Below are 16,654 nucleotides of genomic sequence, written 5' to 3' on the forward strand. Positions count from 1 at the left end.
TATTGTCATTTGTTACTCTGTTATTGCCTATCGGCGCCATCCTTTTACCAGCCCTTTTATTTCAGTCTGTTCCCAGGTACAGCACTGTTATCTCGTGTCTTTTTCACCTTAGTTATCTTTCTGTCGCGTGCAAGCCCAGCGAGAGAGAAAGAGAGAGAGAAAAAAGAGAGAGAGAGAGAGAGATAGAGAGCGAACAACTTTATTTGCCACTTCACGGTTGGGAGTTAGGGCAGGTGGGCTGAGTGTGGCCCCCAAGGTGGGGACGACGTCTTGAGCCCACGAGACGAGTGCGAATTGTGTCTTCTTGTCTGGTCCCGCAAGAAGTTGGATCCAAACCTCCGCGGAGGGAGCTGGCAGTAATGTTTGTGGGGGCGGGTTACCCTCGCATCCCCAGAGGATGTGTGCCTGAGTTGCAAACACTCCGTGGTAGCAGTTAGGACAGACGGGGTCATATTCGCCGTCAATGATGAGGTTTAGTCTAGAATGACTGAGAATCGAATTGGTCTGCAGTCTGCGAAGCATGGTGGCTTGCGCTCGGTCGAGTTCGGGGTTGGGAGGCGGGTACACGCGTCTTGTCTCCTTGTAGAAGTTGGTGATTTCCGCATAGGACCGGGGGGCCTCGGCGAGAGCATCCGGGTTCGAAGGGCCGGCACCCCAGCACGCGCTCAAAACTCGCCGTTCGCAATTTCGCGGGGGGCCCAATAAAACCCGTCACCCTTAGCATTCTTAAAAAAGCAGCCCAACCTACCAGACATGTCTAACTGATTTGGGTGCCGTCCCGCTCGGACAATCCGGGGAACGAGGCAGCTCACAAAAAAGCCCGAGGTTCCGTCAACCGGGCGGGGAGATCGCCTATTCATCCGGGGTCTACGAGAGACGTACGCTACATGACCTCTTTTCATGGCATTACCCACCATCAGACTTGGGCAGGCGAGTTTATCCCCCTCCGGCTAAAACACTGTCCAAAGCACAAGAAACCGCATGGAGACGGCTTCAAACGCGCTCCGTCACGAACCCTGCGCAGCTGTCTCACATGCACCCCTCGCAATACGAACCCCAATGTTTCCGCTGTGGCGAACGCGCCACTTATTACCACATCTTATGGGATTGTAAGGAAGAACCGCCTCCGGCGGAGCTAGTACAATTATCCCTTCTCTCGAGCGGTGGGAGGCTGTGCTGGCCAGCTCAGACCCGAAGACGCAAGTCCGGGCCGTCGAGTGGGCCATCCAAGTCGCCAACAGTCATGGACTAACGGCCACCTTATAACACGGCCATTCGATCACCGAGCTCTTCTTGAAGAAATAAAATGTTTTTACAATCCAATTCAACCCCATAGGACTCTTTAACGTGCACAGACGTCGCACAACACATATGGCCTTTTGCGTTTCGCCTACATCGAAAGGTGGCTCCCGAAGCCGTGGAGTATATCGGTGTGCGTCACGCAGCTACGGATCCACCGTGTTGCTCTGTTGCGAACTCTTTCGGAAGAGGTAGGTGTTACGTGCAGCTTTTATTGTTGTTGTTGTTGTTGACCTCACACAATGGCACATACCCACAAGGGGGATTGGCCATAACCAGGCGGTGACTATTTAAATGACCAGTTGCATGTGGCAAGCATGGGATGACCTACCAAAATTTAGTTAGCACGCGTGCCCTGTGCTGACGAAGTTGTTGTTGCCTTGGTTGCATGGCACATACGGGATATTGACGATCCTCGTGGGGACCGTGCCGTGGGGACCGTGCTCTCTTTCGGCGCGAGTGCCAGGGGTTTCGCATTGCATCAAGTTAGCGAATACCTCCACAATTATATAACAGCTACCGGCAGATTCCCTTCCTAATCGTTTCCAAAATTTCCGCATTCAAAAGAGCGTATGGGTATTTTCATATATTTATTTATTTAATTCTTAGATACTCTCTCCCGACATTTAGTTTCTTCCTTTTCTTTTAAATCACTCTGAAATTTCACCCAAAGCACAATAGTTAGCTTGTTGTTGTTAGTTTACCCTAGCCCGAGACCATCATTTCCTTTTTTCACCTTTTTTCTCCAAATTTGAGTCTTCTTCACAAAATTGTCCAATTACTCCACTCCTTACCCATGTGTGCGTTTGTATCAACAATGTACCCTGGCCAATCCCCCACCGTGGGTACGTGCCATTCAGCCAGAGGCCATCATCATCATCATCGTTGTCGGCGTTCTAAATTCACTCGGTCGGCTAATCCCTTCCGTGCACGGAGCAAGAGAAGCAGGTTGACCTTCAGTTCTTTGGTGAGTACGATTACAGATTATTTCCCTCTGCACCACAGCTTGTTTTTAAGTTTGGGCTCTTGGATAAGCGTAGTGCGCATTGGGATACGCCGTTCACATTGTGTTTGGCGGCTGTGCTGTTCGCTAAGCCTAATCAGGTAAACGACACTGCATAAGCCGTGCTTCTGTCACGCTGAGGTGTGATCTAACTGCGGATGTTCCGTTGCCCTCCCCCCACCCTTTTTTTCGCTATAGACGCGCTATCAGATTTCGTGCGCCTGAAGCACTCTTCAAGACCTCTTGCTAGGCATCGAACGCATCCACCGCGGTGCTTGTTGTGCCGTACAGTAAGCCTAATTAGCTCATCGCTTCGGTGACGCTCAGATATGCGATCCTGTTATCATTTTTTTCGCTATGTGCACGTTATGGGGCTTCATATGGATGAAGTGCTCTGCGAACCCACCAGTGCGGCTTGAACGCACCCGACTCGTTAATTGGCTCGTGGCGCTCGGCTGCTGAGAGCACAAGAATGCGTGATCGAGTCCCGGCTGCGGTGACCGTATTTCGGTCGAGGCGCTGAATCCGACCGCGGCGGCTGCGTTTCGATGGAGGTGAAACGCTAAGGCACCCGTGTGCTGTGCGATGTCATTGCTCGTTAGAGATCCTCAGGGGGTCGAAATTATTCCGGAGCCCTCCACTACGGCACCTCTTTCTTCCTTTCTTCTCTCAGTCCATCATTCATCCCTTCCCTTAAGACGCGGTTCAGGTGTCCACCGATATGTGAGACAGATACTGCGGCATTTCCGTTCCCTAAAAACCAATTTATTTATTACTTGTCAGCGCACGGTTAAGGACCCAGTTGGTCGCAATATGGAGCTTCCCGCTAAGGCACGGTACAGGTGTTCAGGGAGAACGCTGCAGTTACAGCGTCTTTCATTTCCTCATAAAACATCCGCATTTTCATTTTTCACTTCGAACCTGCGCTGGGCTACTGAGACGAAACCTTCCTTCCTTACATGGCGCGGTTGAAAAATTCACGAAGTGGTGACAGTTACTGTGCCTTTCATTTCGTCAAAAACCACTATTTTTAACGCGATAGCGTTAAGGAGCTCATGTTGCAGAACAGCCAGTGTCGTCGGCGTCTTTGGCGCATCTCGGTGGACACCTTACGGCGCGATACGGGAGTCCAGCAAAAATCAAGAATTGAGAGACAGCTAGGCGTCATTTTCTTTCCTTAAAACAAATTTTCATTTCAAATTCCTTCCCTTACTGTTCGGTTCGGTGTCCACCGAGATATGTGAAACAGGCGTCCTTTCCATAAATTGTCCAACGGGCCAAGCGTCGCGCCGAACGGGCATTGACGTTCCGTGGAAAGCGCTGCAACACGCTGTCGCGTCTCACTCTTAAAGACGAAGCTTAAGCGTCCTCCAAAATTTTTTTTACTGAGCCGGGGTGCCCACTGCCCAGGTTCCAACCAAGCCTCGGCGGTATGCGTTTCAATTGAAGCGAATTCAGCGAAGCGCAAAAGGCGCCCTCCACTGTGGCGTATTTTTCTCTTTCTTCGTTTGCTCCCATCTTCATCTTCCCTCGCGACGTGGTTGAGGTGTCCAACGAGGTTTGTTACTGCGCCTCCAATAGGGCACCTCTTGCTCTCTTCTTTCACTCCACCTTCCTCCTTTCCCTTACGGCGCGGCTGAGGTGTTCACGAGCAGTGAGGAAGTTACTGCGTCATTTCGGTTCCTGAAATAAACCATGCACTAATGCAGTGTTACAGCGTCCTCTCGTTTCCTCAAAACAATTTTTTTTAAAACTCGAAGCTTTAGGCCTAAGCAAAATCCTCGCTTGAGTGCGCCTCCCTTTGCTTTATAGCATGGCTAACCACGCTGTCTTCTTTCTTCAGCAGGTCAGCCAACATGCAGATCTTTGTGAAGACCCTCACAGGCAAGACCATCACGCTCGAGGTCGAGCCGAGCGACACTATCGAAAACGTCAAGACCAAGATCCAGGACAAGGAGGGCATCCCGCCCGATCAGCAGCGTCTCATCTTCGCTGGCAAGCAGCTCGAGGACGGCCGCACGCTGTCCGATTACAACATTCAGAAGGAGTCCACCCTTCACCTCGTGCTGCGTCTGCGCGGTGGTATGCAGATTTTTGTGAAGACCCTCACTGGCAAGACCATCACTCTTGAGGTTGAGCCCAGCGATACGATTGAAAATGTGAAGGCCAAGATCCAGGACAAGGAAGGCATCCCGCCGGACCAGCAGCGTCTCATCTTCGCTGGCAAGCAGCTCGAGGATGGCCGTACGTTGTCTGACTACAACATTCAGAAGGAGTCGACCCTTCACCTTGTGCTGAGGCTCCGTGGTGGCCAGTAGACATTTTGTTTCCTTCAGTGGTCAAGCGTCGACCCTTTAAATTGCTATGAGACACTCTGATGTCTTCAGATAACATTGCAAGGCGACTTTTTCCTCCATTCCCTGTCCCACGGAGTGACCAGCAGCCATGTGCAAGCACAATAAAATTTGCCGTGTGCATTTAAAGTGTTTGTTGCGAATCTCTACGACCGCTGCAAGGTGCATCTGGAGCTTTACGTATATCAAAATCTTTCGTGAGTGCATTACGTCATCGGAAATAGAACAGCACTACGTGAATATCCTGTAACTGGCAGGGGAATTGGTTTTCGTGAAAATCAAATGCCGCAGTAATTGGTTTCAGACGGAGAGGCAGCGGAAGACAGACTTTGAAAGGCAGCGGAGCGCAGGATAAAAAACATAAATAAAAGCAAAAGAAAAATGATAAAACAAAAATACAAAGAAACAAAATAAAAGATTAAAACGAAAATAAAGTAAAACGTTATAAATGAATTAAAAATAATTAAAAATGCGATAAATAAAATAAAAATAAGAACTGCAGGGAAAATTGCAGAAAGAAATGGGCAAAGAACTGCAGAATAAAAATTGAAAATTGGTTTTTTGAGTGGAAAGGAAATGGATCTGTCTCATATATCGTTGGACACCTGAACCGCGCCGTAAGGGAAGGGATAAGGGAGGGAGTGAAAGTAAAAATAATTGGAGAAGGAGATACAATTCAAATTGGTTGTTGGGGAAAGGGACACCTGGCTACCGCATCGGGTCAGCTGTAATAACTGCGCGGAGTTTACTGATTGCAAGTGTCGGTTACAGCGATGCGGGCCGTTTTAAAGCGAAAGCTTTACTGGCCGCGAACTTGCAATTTCGCCGTGGCGGTGCTCCAAGGAGGCACATGACGTCACAACGTGCGCCTCGCTGCGGATATTTCTCCCTCTCTCGCTCCCTAGTCACTACTGCGTATGTGCCACTAGTAGTACCGAGCCACGTGTCCCACCGCTGCGCAGCGCCACGCCTTCCCTCAAAATAATAATAATTGGTTTTTGGGGAAAGGAAATGGCGCAGTATCTATCTCATATATCGTTGGGCACCTGAACCGCGCCGCAATGGAAGGGATAAATGAGGAGTGAAAGAAAGGAAGAGAGAGAGAGAGCTTTTTTCCCTCAAAATCCAACTTTCAATTTTCAGTTTTCTCTTTCTTCTTTCCGTCCCTTCTTTATCCCTTCCTTTACGGCGCGGTTCGTGTGTCCGCCGAGATATGTGAGACGGTTACTGTGCGATTTCCTTTCCTCAAAAACGAAACAAAACAAGTGAGCCGACGGCGTTCATAGAGTTCATTGGCGTTGACAACTTTGCAAAGGCCGTTCATTTTCACGAAAGGAAAGGCGCACAACCGGCTCCGTCGGCCAGTGGAGACCTCAATCTCGCTTTCATGCACATGGCGTTGGCGTCCAACTGCAAAAGCCTGCTTTGATTGCGTTCCGCACACTGGATAGGCAGCGCGCCCTCCCTGCCACCCTTATCCAGTGACTCTAGCCACCGTGGGAGGTGGCATGCAGTTATTCGCGAGAGATTGATCACCAAATGAACGCTGCGGCCTAGCTATTGCTGCAGTGCCGCATATCAGCCCCAACACTGTCAGCGCTAATGCATTCAGGCCACATCTCTCTCTCACCACCGCCACATGTATCAAAGCACGAACGAGGCGTCCGCATATATCCAGGGAGCCAGTAATGCGCCCTTCCTTTCCTCAAAGCCATGGCCGTCTAGAACATTGTCAACGCCAATGAACGCAGTGAACTCCATCTTTCGCTTTTTATATCCTGGATTAGCTGGGCTAATCCGCATTATTTTCTCCTTATTTATTCACATTTATTTTTGTAGACTGCATATCTTTCATAACAATGAGAGTGTTTGGACAAGCATATAAAGCGTCGCAATACAACTGGCCGCCTGAAGAGTTGAATATAAGTGGTAATTTTCAGACAAGAAGAGATATCCAAACAATTCTATTTACAGGGCCATGATTCCGGACCGACTTTACCGCGCACCGGACGGCGGCTCGCTGCTGCAGCGTATGCGCTCGCACCCGCGCTCACGAATGGGCGCGGCGCTACTCGAGTATGAGCAATTGACACAAGGCCCACCCCACTACGGCTCCTGCGCGCCCTGGCCTGCTGCCTCGGAGGTACAGCGAGAGATCGCCGGCATAGCGGGAAAGCGGAGCACACCCCTCTGTGCCGTGCAGCAGCTGGCCAGAACCGTCATACACGAGGAGCTCCAGGACCATCTCTTCGTGTACACCGATGGCTCAGTGGCCCGCGACAGCTGCTCCCTTGCTGCGGCGGCCACCATCCCCGCCCTGCGCCTGCACATCCAGCAACACGCAGCCTTCCTGGGCTCCTCCACCACGGCGGAGTTGATGGGGATCCGGCTCGGGCTGGACTTTCTGCTCACCCTCTGTCCTGAGGAGTGCTCTGCTGTACGACTCCCGCGCCGCCCTCAGCCGCCTGCAATCAAACGGCCGCGGTACTCCACTAGTGCGGGAAATTCGCTCGCGCATCGAGCGCCTCGCGCAGAGAGGATGCGCCGTGCGTGCACAGTGGGTGCCCGGTCACTTCGGCATCGCCGGCAACGAAGAAGATGACGACCTCGCGACCGCCAGTCCCTTGACTGGTCTTTTTCTCTCCGTCTCCAAGATTTCACTCCTATCTATCTGGCTGAGTTTCTAGCAGTGGTTCTCGCTCTGTGCAAGGTACCAATTTCTTTATCAGCAGTAATAATAATTACGGACTCGTTATCTTTATGCACTTCCCTCTCGGCGTCCACTGAATCGCAGCTCTTTCGGATACTAAAATTCCTGATCCCTCCACACATCACATCAATTCGATTTCTTTGGGTTCCTGGGCACAGGGGTCTTCTATTAAATGAATCAGCTGATGCTTTAGCGAAGGCAGCCCTGAGTGGACCGATTGTTGACCCGCTTCCAACAACTGCTTACATCACGGCGGCACGCTTTCGACGGTACACTGTAATGAACGAATTGGGCGCATCAGCGCTTACTTCCTTGGACGACTTCCAGCACCTACTGTTCCCATGGAGAAGCTCAGTCTGGCGATCGCGCAATCTTGAAGTTTCCTTCACGAGGCTTCGTTGCCGAGTGCCGCAACTTAATTTTTACCTATACAGGCCTGGTCTGGCGATCTCCCCATTGTGTCCGTAGGTCATCCCATGCTTGCCACATGCAAGTGGTCATTTAAATAGTCACCGCCTGGTTATGGCCAATCCCCCTTGTGGGTATGTGCCATTGTGTGAGGACAACAACAACAACAACAACAACAACAACAACAACTACCTGCCAGCGATCTGCCCCTTGCGCTTGAGGACGTGCGTGCGGTCATCCACGACCATCTCCGAATGCAGCAACCCGACCCGCGCATCGCAGGCGGTGAGCGCATCGACAGCGTCACCGGCTATCGTGCACTTCAGCGGTCGCAACGTGTAATGATCCTCAGCGCGCGCATTGGCTGCGTGTGGGCCGGGGAACGACGGGAGCGTCACAGAATCGCGACGAGTGATTTGTGTGACGGATACGGTGCAGTGGAAACACTAGAACACTTGCTCCTTCACTGTGCCGCGTTCGCCGATGCTCGTCGCGATATGCTTGCGACCAGGTCTATAGGGCACTGGACATACTACCAGACTCCCTCAATACGCTATTGTGGCCGCAGGGCAGTGCGCGCACCCGTGAGCGAACCACGGTGAGCCTCTGTGCATTCCTCGAACACACGGGCTTGACGTCCCGTCTGTTCTCTGTCAGGTAGTTACACGCAGTGACCGAACGCTCCGCGAGTTCTACCTTGAACGATTAACAACTGGACGCCCCACTACAGTTGTAGTCAACGCAGTGCTGTGCGCGTTTGTTTTTATTGCTCCATCATGAACTAATCACGCGATAAAATCTGGACCCATTTCTTATTGTGTAAATAGTTTGTGTATATTACCTCTCCCCCTATCCTCTCCTCCTGTCCCCTCACCTCTTTCATTTCATTTCTCCATTCTGCCTGCTATCCTTTACTTCCGCTGCGCCAGCTCAGGTGCTTTGATCAGTATCGATGGCAGATGCCGGGGCTAGCAAAAATCTTTTCCTTCCTTTTATTATTATTTTAATAAAAAAAAACACTCCTACTACTACCATGATTCACTTCAGCATATACGACTGTTTACATCGCACATGTACATTGTGAGCTTCTGATTTAATACTCAACATGGGTGAAAACGAAAAGCGCGCGTGAATAACGAGCTAGTAGGGCTTCGAAGATGCTTCTGAGCATCATCGAAGTCACAACGAGATACGTTTGTTAATATTGTTACGCCGCTTAAGCTGCGCAGATGTTCAGGCTTCCAGGTCCACGAAACTGGGGGTTGAGCATGCCGTGGCTTCACCGCGCATTCGTAGTAGACATGTGCATGGTGTGCCGACGCCTTGCAAATGTTTGGTCAGTTCTTCACTGACAACACTACGCAAGATCTTCCAAATTTAGGTGCAATTAGCCGCATCTTAACGCTATAGCGGTAAGCAGCTCTTTCGCAGAAAATCCGGCGTCGGCGCCGTTGACCGTGTGCGAAAAATCCCCAGAGTAGGGGGTATACGTAGGCAAGCTTGGTCACGTGACCTTGTAGCATCATCACAACGTGCCCATCGGATTGTGAGCAAACTGCGCACCGTGGTACTAGCAGTTAAACTATAATGATTGGTCGCGAGAGGTTGCTGGGAAGAGAAACCCGGATCGAACAAGTCCCATGCACTGCATGGTGGCAGCACTGCCATCGCAGGGCAGCGCAGTGGCGCATCGCTAAGCCGCTGCACCACTGCGCCAGGAATGGTCTTAAGACTCCCAGGGATCTATGAATGTTAAATAGAGAATGCTCAATTATGCATATATGGGCATTAACCCGTTAGCTATCGCGTCGTGCCCTTAAGGCGGAGCTTAAGTGTCCCCTCCAGTTTTAGTGCGATAACCAAGAACCTTGTGTGAAGCCTCTGAGCAACTCGGGTAGGCTGTTATGAACAGGATCCACACCAACGATTAATGCGGAGATTAATCGACCGGGATGACCACGTGGTAGCGGCAATTTCGACAGATCGTTGACCCCACGAGGACCCCACGAAAAAAAGATGTGCTGGGAACCCGCCTGCGGAATCTTTCCGACGCTCTCAGGAAGGGTGGAGCTAGATGACATTCCCTTTGTCTGTTTCCTCGCAAGACGCGACCGTCGGTGGTCAGACGACAGGGGAAGAAGACAACGGCTCCTTCCAGGAATTAACCGTGACTGAAAAGTGCCTGGTTTGGATGGACGTACAGCTTTGGGCGAAGTAGCGGACCTCCGAATCCTCCTCGCCCATTCCCACGGGGCTCCGCGTGCTATGTGCGGCGACTCTTCCGATCTGTGTCTCGTGTGGTGAAAGGGGCGGAGCCCCAGTGTATTTAACGAGCGCCCTGAGTACGAACGATCGCTCTGGGCCTTGGCGACAAGGCTCATCCAGTCGCTCGACGCTATGAACTCTTAATTCTTGACTGTTTGCTCTTTTCTAAATTGTGTAAATAAGTTTCTCAAAGTGCCAAGTAAACCTGCTTGTTTTTCGTTTTCCCAAACATCAGGTTCCATATTTCTTCAATTCGAAGGCTCGGACACGCTACCCGAAGGAGGCCGGGTACGAGTGAACCCCTGCGCCACAACAGATGGGGTTAGCTCGGAGGAGCGTCGCGCCAGCTGTAGCCAATGGGAGGAGGGTGTCGCGCCAGCTGCCGCCGAGTGGAGAGACGGTGTGAAGCTGAAGAGCGAGAAATGGGGCTGCGTGCACATCAGGGGCCGAATTACGCAACGATCAAATCACAAACCTCTCACAAACGGACCAACTAACCCCGCTCCTATTGGTCGATATGTCCGCCAGTTCGTGCCGGCCAATAGGAGCGGGGCTTTGTGATAGTTCTGTGATCTTTTTTTTTAGATTGTGATCATTTCATGATACGACGAGAAAGATGAGGCGAAGAATGAACACATGCTTTCGCACGTCTGCTCGGTTCGACTTCAAAACCCTAACACTTTTTTTAATGCCTCAAACATGCGGTCATTTGATAACGTCTGATGTGCTGGTGAGGATATCCTTGGTTATCAATAAATTATAAACATCTCCAACAAACCCCTTTAAGAGATGACAAACCCTGTCTTCTTCGGACATGCACTGTTCACAATGCGGCAGAGCCTCAAGACTTCCTCGCGGTGTAAGTCGTACAGGTTTTTCCAGGAAACTGCGCTCGTTGAGAAAGGATCTGCTCCGCCTTGCGTTTATTAGACGGTAGAGTCGTCAAAGCACTAAAGCACTTTGCGATCTCATCCACGAACTTATCCCACGTGGACAGGGCGTCTTCGCGGTTCTCGAACCACATCAGCGCTGTGCCGGCCAGAAAGAAGACCACGTTGTCGAGCTGCATGACTGAGTCCCATTGATTATATTTGCTGATACGTTGGTAGTGCGTCAGCCAATCCTCCACATCCTCATCGACTCCACCGGAAAACGTTCTCGGCTCCCTGGTGTTCATGGCCTGCAGATTGGGAGCCATTCTAGTCGCGCCCGAAGAGTGACCTTCCCGGCCTTGGCTCGCCATGGCTGTTTGGTCAGGCGCCAGCTCGGCCAAGCGTCTGCTCCGTCGAGGTTGCAAGGTCCGGGACGACTGCCCGGCACGCTACACCAAGTTGTTACGGGGAAGGATTTATTTACAGGATGACCGGGGAATGGGGGAAAGCAGGGAACGGCCTGCGTCAGGCTGTTGTTGATGGCTTAACAAAATATTGCACACACCCGCACTGAGGGAGCGGCCAAAAATCTCGAGGAATAGATTACTGTTTACCTGCACATTTACGTGGCTTAAAGAAAAAATAGTAGTAATAAACAAACAAACAAATAAATAAAGACAAATGAAACGCACGTGGGAGTGCAACACCAGTGTTTTCTAATTCAAGTAGGGCATGGACTGCAAAAAAAAAACAGTTGGAATAAAGAAATAATATTAACGATAAATTCAATTCAAAATGTAATTAATACAAATAAAAGAAAATATTGTAAGGTTTAGCAAGGAAGACGACGAGATTCCAGTAAGAAATATATCAGGCCGCGTAATCAGAGACTATACGGTTTAGACGGACTTGGTCGTAGGCCAGTTGGTAGGACATCGTGAGGAGCAAAACCGCAAAACAGGAAGTGACTGAGGCAGGCGACGACAGAGGCAGGCGACGACACAGGGCGGCAACACAGGGCGGTTGGTGTTGTCGCCTGCCTCAGTCCCGTCCTGTTTTGCGGTTTTGCTCCTCACGATGACTACACGGTTACACAGATAGGCACGCAATGGGCCTTGATGACCATCATATATTTAGTCATCCTGCGGACAACTCGATACGCTATATGTATTTTGAGCACACATAAATTACGGGTAAGAGATAACTGTTCGGCCACGGGCGCCTAAAATAGACTAAATCCCGTTGTAGCTGTGGGCGCAGCCGGAAGCCGATGCGTAAATATTTCGCTTTCGCGCGAGGCAACAGGAAATGCTGTTTCCGTATATTTTTTTTTCTCTTTGTCATGCCTTCCGCATTCTGTGAGTTTATGGCCTGCAGTATGCAGTTTGCCATTTTGCGCGTTTGTCTAAAGTCTGTATTGTGTTCCATATGTTACCTTCGTCCGTTTGCTCGATCGCCTGTTTGTGTCGCAGGTTTATGACAGTTGTTCGCGCGCAGTACCTGCACAGAGTCCAGGCACAGCCGCATTCTGAATGCGCTGTTGATGCATTACCCTGGTTTTAGCGTATAGCGTGATTCCGTGATTCGCTATATATACCGCGCGCTATCCGCTTCCGCGAGGAACCATCTGCGCATACCTGTATGGTGGCCTCCAGGAGCCAGATGCGGGGGCGTATACACCTGCCACGGAAGCGGAACATCTATCGCTCTGTGCTGAATGCTGAAATATTTTTGTTGTGTATACCTCGCCCGCCAGCTGCCAACACCGCGTGCGCAGATGGTCGTGTATACCACTGCGCAGAAGGGGTGAGATTTCTGTACCTTCTCTGTACCATCCGCGCTGGAGGCCTGGAGCAGCGAGCAGCTGGTAGAGAGAATGCCGCCAGATTAGGTCCCCAAATAGCGGGAAAACTCAGGACGCACTCCGAGCGGAGTTTCCCTCTCTGAACGGTTTTTCTGCGTCAGCAATAGTAGTGCCCTTCCACAAAATTTCGGCGTCGGCGTGTGAGAGCAATTCGAGTGATGCCGGCGTCAACGTATGAGAACAAAGGAGTGAAGCTCGCACCCTCCAGAAGAGCCACCCTCCAAATGCCTCCACCCACCAAGCCAACCATCGCCACACACGCCCACACACCCACCTACACTCAATGTCCACCTCAACCCTCCAGAATGCCTCCAGAAGCACCACCTCTCAGAAGTACATACACCAGCGGCACAAAAATTGGAGGGGACATATAAGCGTAATAGGTCAATTCCCATACATATGCAGAAGGTCATTCTCTGCATTCATATATCGCGGGGAGTCCCCGTACACCCTTCCTGGAGCAGTGGAGCAACAGTTAAGCGATGCGCCACTGCCCTGCAATGGCAGGTGCTCCCGGCGGTGGGCAAATTGTGCGGCCCAGGCTGCTCTTTAAGGGCTATCGATCATTAATTTAACTGCCACCTGCCATGATAGGCAGTTTGCTTACTATCCTGTGGGCAGGTTGTGAGCGCAAGGTTACGTGAGCTAGGTAGCCCACCTGCCTCCTATAGGTTGCTCTCTGGGGACCACCTGCCAGGGCCATGCCCATGAGTTTTCGGTCACAATGCCAACACCGGATTTTATGGTGAGCGGGGCTTTTAACGCCCTCGTGTTAATACCCACAACCACTCTCTAGAAGATTCCACCCATGCAGAAACCCATGGTAGGAAAAATTCCTAGAGAAGCAATGTATATAGTGTCAGGTGGACCACCTAGCTAGGCACGTGACCCTGTGATTTAATCTAAACCTGCCAACTTTGGCAGGTGACAGTTACAAATTAATGATAACGAGGAGTGTTATGAGGACTCCCAGATTTATATGAATGTCAAGTGAGAATGACCAATTCTGCCTATGTGCACTAACCCATTAACGCTATTGCGCCGTACGCTTGAAGCGGAGCTTTAGTGACGTGTCAATTTTTTTTTAAAACCACGATGAACGCAACACATGCCACGCGGAAGTTCTCCATTTGAGACTCGCAATAGTATCATATTTCAAGCTCGTTACCCTTAGCAGTGTGTACAAATAGTGTGTCTTGTGCGCACTAAAGGGATCAGAACTTGTAGGCCTACAAAAGGGCTAGAAACGAAGCTATAATAATAAGCGAATAAACGCAGTGGCATATCCAAGGGGAAAGGGAGTACACCCCCCCCCCCCTCACCTCTAAAGCTGTTGCTACCTTTTCTACGAAACCGGAGTGTGTGTGATCGGCATTAGGGAGCGCGTGGGGCGTCAAGCAGAACCGCCACCAAAACACTGAGGGGAGAAACTAGGAAACAAATCAATAAACAATATACAGATGTTTTCAGTTCCGGGCGCATTTGGGGGAGGCAGTCTTATTTGCACCGTGTATTTATTAGTTCAGTAGGGTATGGGGCCGACTCTCCGTCCCTTAAACCCCAATCTTGCTTATAATGGGGAAAGGGCCCTTCTATTTCTTGGCATTATCGTTTGAACAAAAGAAAAAGAAAATATTTTGTGATTAGTAAGTGTCAATAAATATCCATATATAAGAGCGAATGCACGCACCCGAGGAGCCGTTTGAATGTTTTTTTCTTCTTTTAAGCTTATCAGTTCTACATCAATTTACAGCTGCAGCGACAAGCATGTATAATTTATTCTGTCTTACGCCATTTACAATTTTCATGGTATAATCGAGAAATGGCTAAGCACACACACAATTGACCTTGAATTACTCTAATCAGGCTTCTGAATGAAATTCAACGCGGCAGTAACTGCGTGTTTCCAAAAAAAAAATGTGCAGAAAGAACGCAAGCATTAATTTAGGAAATGATCGTCACTTCTGGGTCAATGCAGGCGGGCGTTACTTTCGTGATTTATAACGCAAGCAGGAACTACAAACTTCGTGCGTGTAGCAACTCGCAGCTGCTGCTTTGCCGGCGAAATCAACACTGGAAACGAGGCTTCGTCCGCAAATAACTCAAGAATTATTTGCGGATATCTAATAGCGTTCATAAATATTATTGGTCTCACAGAAAACTTCATTGTTATGTAACAACGCCACGATAATTAAGCGCCGCCAAGCGTTGCAAATGCTTGTTCACTTCGAGTGTTGGCGCGCCTTTTGTTCGGACTGTCCTGGCGAAAGCGGCTATGGCGAAACATACTGCTGAACGCTTTTTTTGTCATTAGTATTGTGAATTTTTTGCTTTATATCATAAAATACAACACTACGTGAAAAAAAAAGCCCATGACGGTCCGCGAAATGTGCATCAGAACAACGCCCTCCGCTTGTTGCTGCAGCCACTCGCTTCCCGCCAAAACTTTCCAGCGTGGCGGAAACGAGCGCGGCGTCCGACAGATGGCGATAGAATGTTCATAGGGTCCATGTAGAGCTCGTCACAGAAAGGAAGAAATCCCCGTATTCAACCCTGGAGTGAGGGATGTACAGCCCAGTTAAAAGCCCAAGGGGTATGCGTCGAACTAAGCCACGTATAGTGGGGCTCTTTTAGCATCCGCCTTTCGGAGTAGTGAGTACGAGAGTTCCTCTTCCCTTCTACAGATTTCGAGCGCTGGCGTTGCGCGCATCATACTCAGAGATTCTGGACAAGTGCAATCTTTCAACCGGATTCGTTGGTTATGAGCGCGATTCTTCGCTTTTCGTAAGATTGCACCGTGACAGTTAATCAATATAGCTGGTGATCACCCCTCGGGACGCTTGTAGTTTTCTGCTATTTGTGGTCAAAAACAGGCCCCATTGGGTTTTTGTGGCAGTCGGAGCTAGCGCAGGGCAAACTTTAGAAGCAATATGTAAAAGCAATATTCCCGTCAATATGTTCATAACAGCATCCTACAATGTTTCATAGCTGCCTCGCAAATAAAATAGATGTACAAGAAAGCTGGTATTGAATGATCCACACAGTGTGGCCCAGAACCAGAATCTTGTGGGCTCTAAACTTTTGACAGAGTGCACCTGCCAATACTTGCGCTTAGAGATGGATGCAGTCGAGATACGAAGCACTCTTCCGCGTTTCCAGCGATCCAAAAATCACCTGGTCCGAGCGTACTTAAGGTGCGAGGCCTCGTTTAAAGGGCCTCTAATAAGGAGCTCTAATAGAGTTGTGGTATATGGCCAGGATGTTAAAATACGCCGCTGCACGAATGTTATCCAGCAAGAATTTTTTCTTAATGCGCTTTGTAGAAGGTGAGTTATCTGTAGTCAAAATTTGAATTTCAGCGTCTTCGCGCCTTTCCCTCTCCTCACTTTTTTCACATTGGAAGGTTGGCGCTCCTCCGTCGGCCCCACCTCCTGGGACAGAGCTTCAGGGCCCGCCGGAGGCGGCTTATTGGCCGCGGCCACGGTTGCTGCCTGAAGTGTGAAAGAATGTAACCAATAGCCACCTTTCAACTTGTGTACGCAGGTGCGAGCGACGGAGGAGGATGCGAGCACGAAAAAGTCGCCGGGAAGGGCTCGCAACTTTCGCGCATGATTGTGGGTCCTCTGCTGCGTGTGAGGTGTATTATTTGGCTCAGGTTTTCATGACAACACAATGCAGTGGTTGAGCGAGTTGATATGCTCTCCTCAGAAGGTGCTTCAGAGCCCCTTTAAAACTCAATATTTTTCATAAAAATTGATTTTTCAAATCTTGTTTGGTTTATTAGTTTATTGGGGATTAACGTCCCAAAGGGACTCAGGCTATGAGGGATGCCGTAGTGAAGAACTCCAGAAATTTCGACAGCCTGGGGTTCTTAAAACG

The 16,654-nt window shown here is 50.0% G+C and overlaps 2 protein-coding genes across 6 annotated transcripts in view; one reads left to right on the plus strand and one right to left on the minus strand.

The window, feature by feature from the left end:
* Positions 1–7,784, minus strand: part of LOC144125084 (uncharacterized) — a 139,195-nt gene extending 131,411 nt beyond the window's left edge. For 2 of the 4 annotated variants that reach the window (XM_077658168.1, XM_077658159.1), the window contains exon 1: positions 7,675–7,724. In XM_077658168.1, the coding sequence (XP_077514294.1) occupies positions 7,675–7,709 (35 nt within the window). In that variant the 5' untranslated portion in view covers positions 7,710–7,724. Of the gene's footprint in view, positions 1–7,674 lie in introns of all 4 variants that reach the window. The other 2 variants (XM_077658158.1, XM_077658164.1) reach the window with 2 other exon arrangements.
* Positions 2,167–4,785, plus strand: LOC144125074 (polyubiquitin). 2 transcript variants are annotated; one of them, XM_077658139.1, is made up of 2 exons: positions 2,167–2,266; positions 4,146–4,785. In XM_077658139.1, the coding sequence occupies exon 2, from the start codon at positions 4,159–4,161 to the stop codon at positions 4,618–4,620; it is 462 nt and encodes a 153-aa protein (XP_077514265.1). In that variant the 5' UTR covers positions 2,167–2,266; positions 4,146–4,158; the 3' UTR covers positions 4,621–4,785. The 2 variants fall into 2 exon arrangements, with proteins under 2 accessions (XP_077514265.1, XP_077514267.1); XM_077658141.1 differs by having other exon boundaries at positions 4,149–4,785.
* Positions 7,785–16,654: the final 8,870 nt, after the last annotated feature.

Source organism: Amblyomma americanum, chromosome 3 (genome assembly GCF_052857255.1).
Source record: "Amblyomma americanum isolate KBUSLIRL-KWMA chromosome 3, ASM5285725v1, whole genome shotgun sequence".
In the NCBI taxonomy this organism is placed as follows: Eukaryota; Metazoa; Arthropoda; class Arachnida; order Ixodida; family Ixodidae; genus Amblyomma; species Amblyomma americanum.

Coding starts and splice junctions, on each gene's coding strand:
- LOC144125074 (XM_077658139.1), top strand. CDS start 4,159: ATGCAGATCTTTGTGAAGACCCTCACAGGCAAGACCATCACGCTCGAG.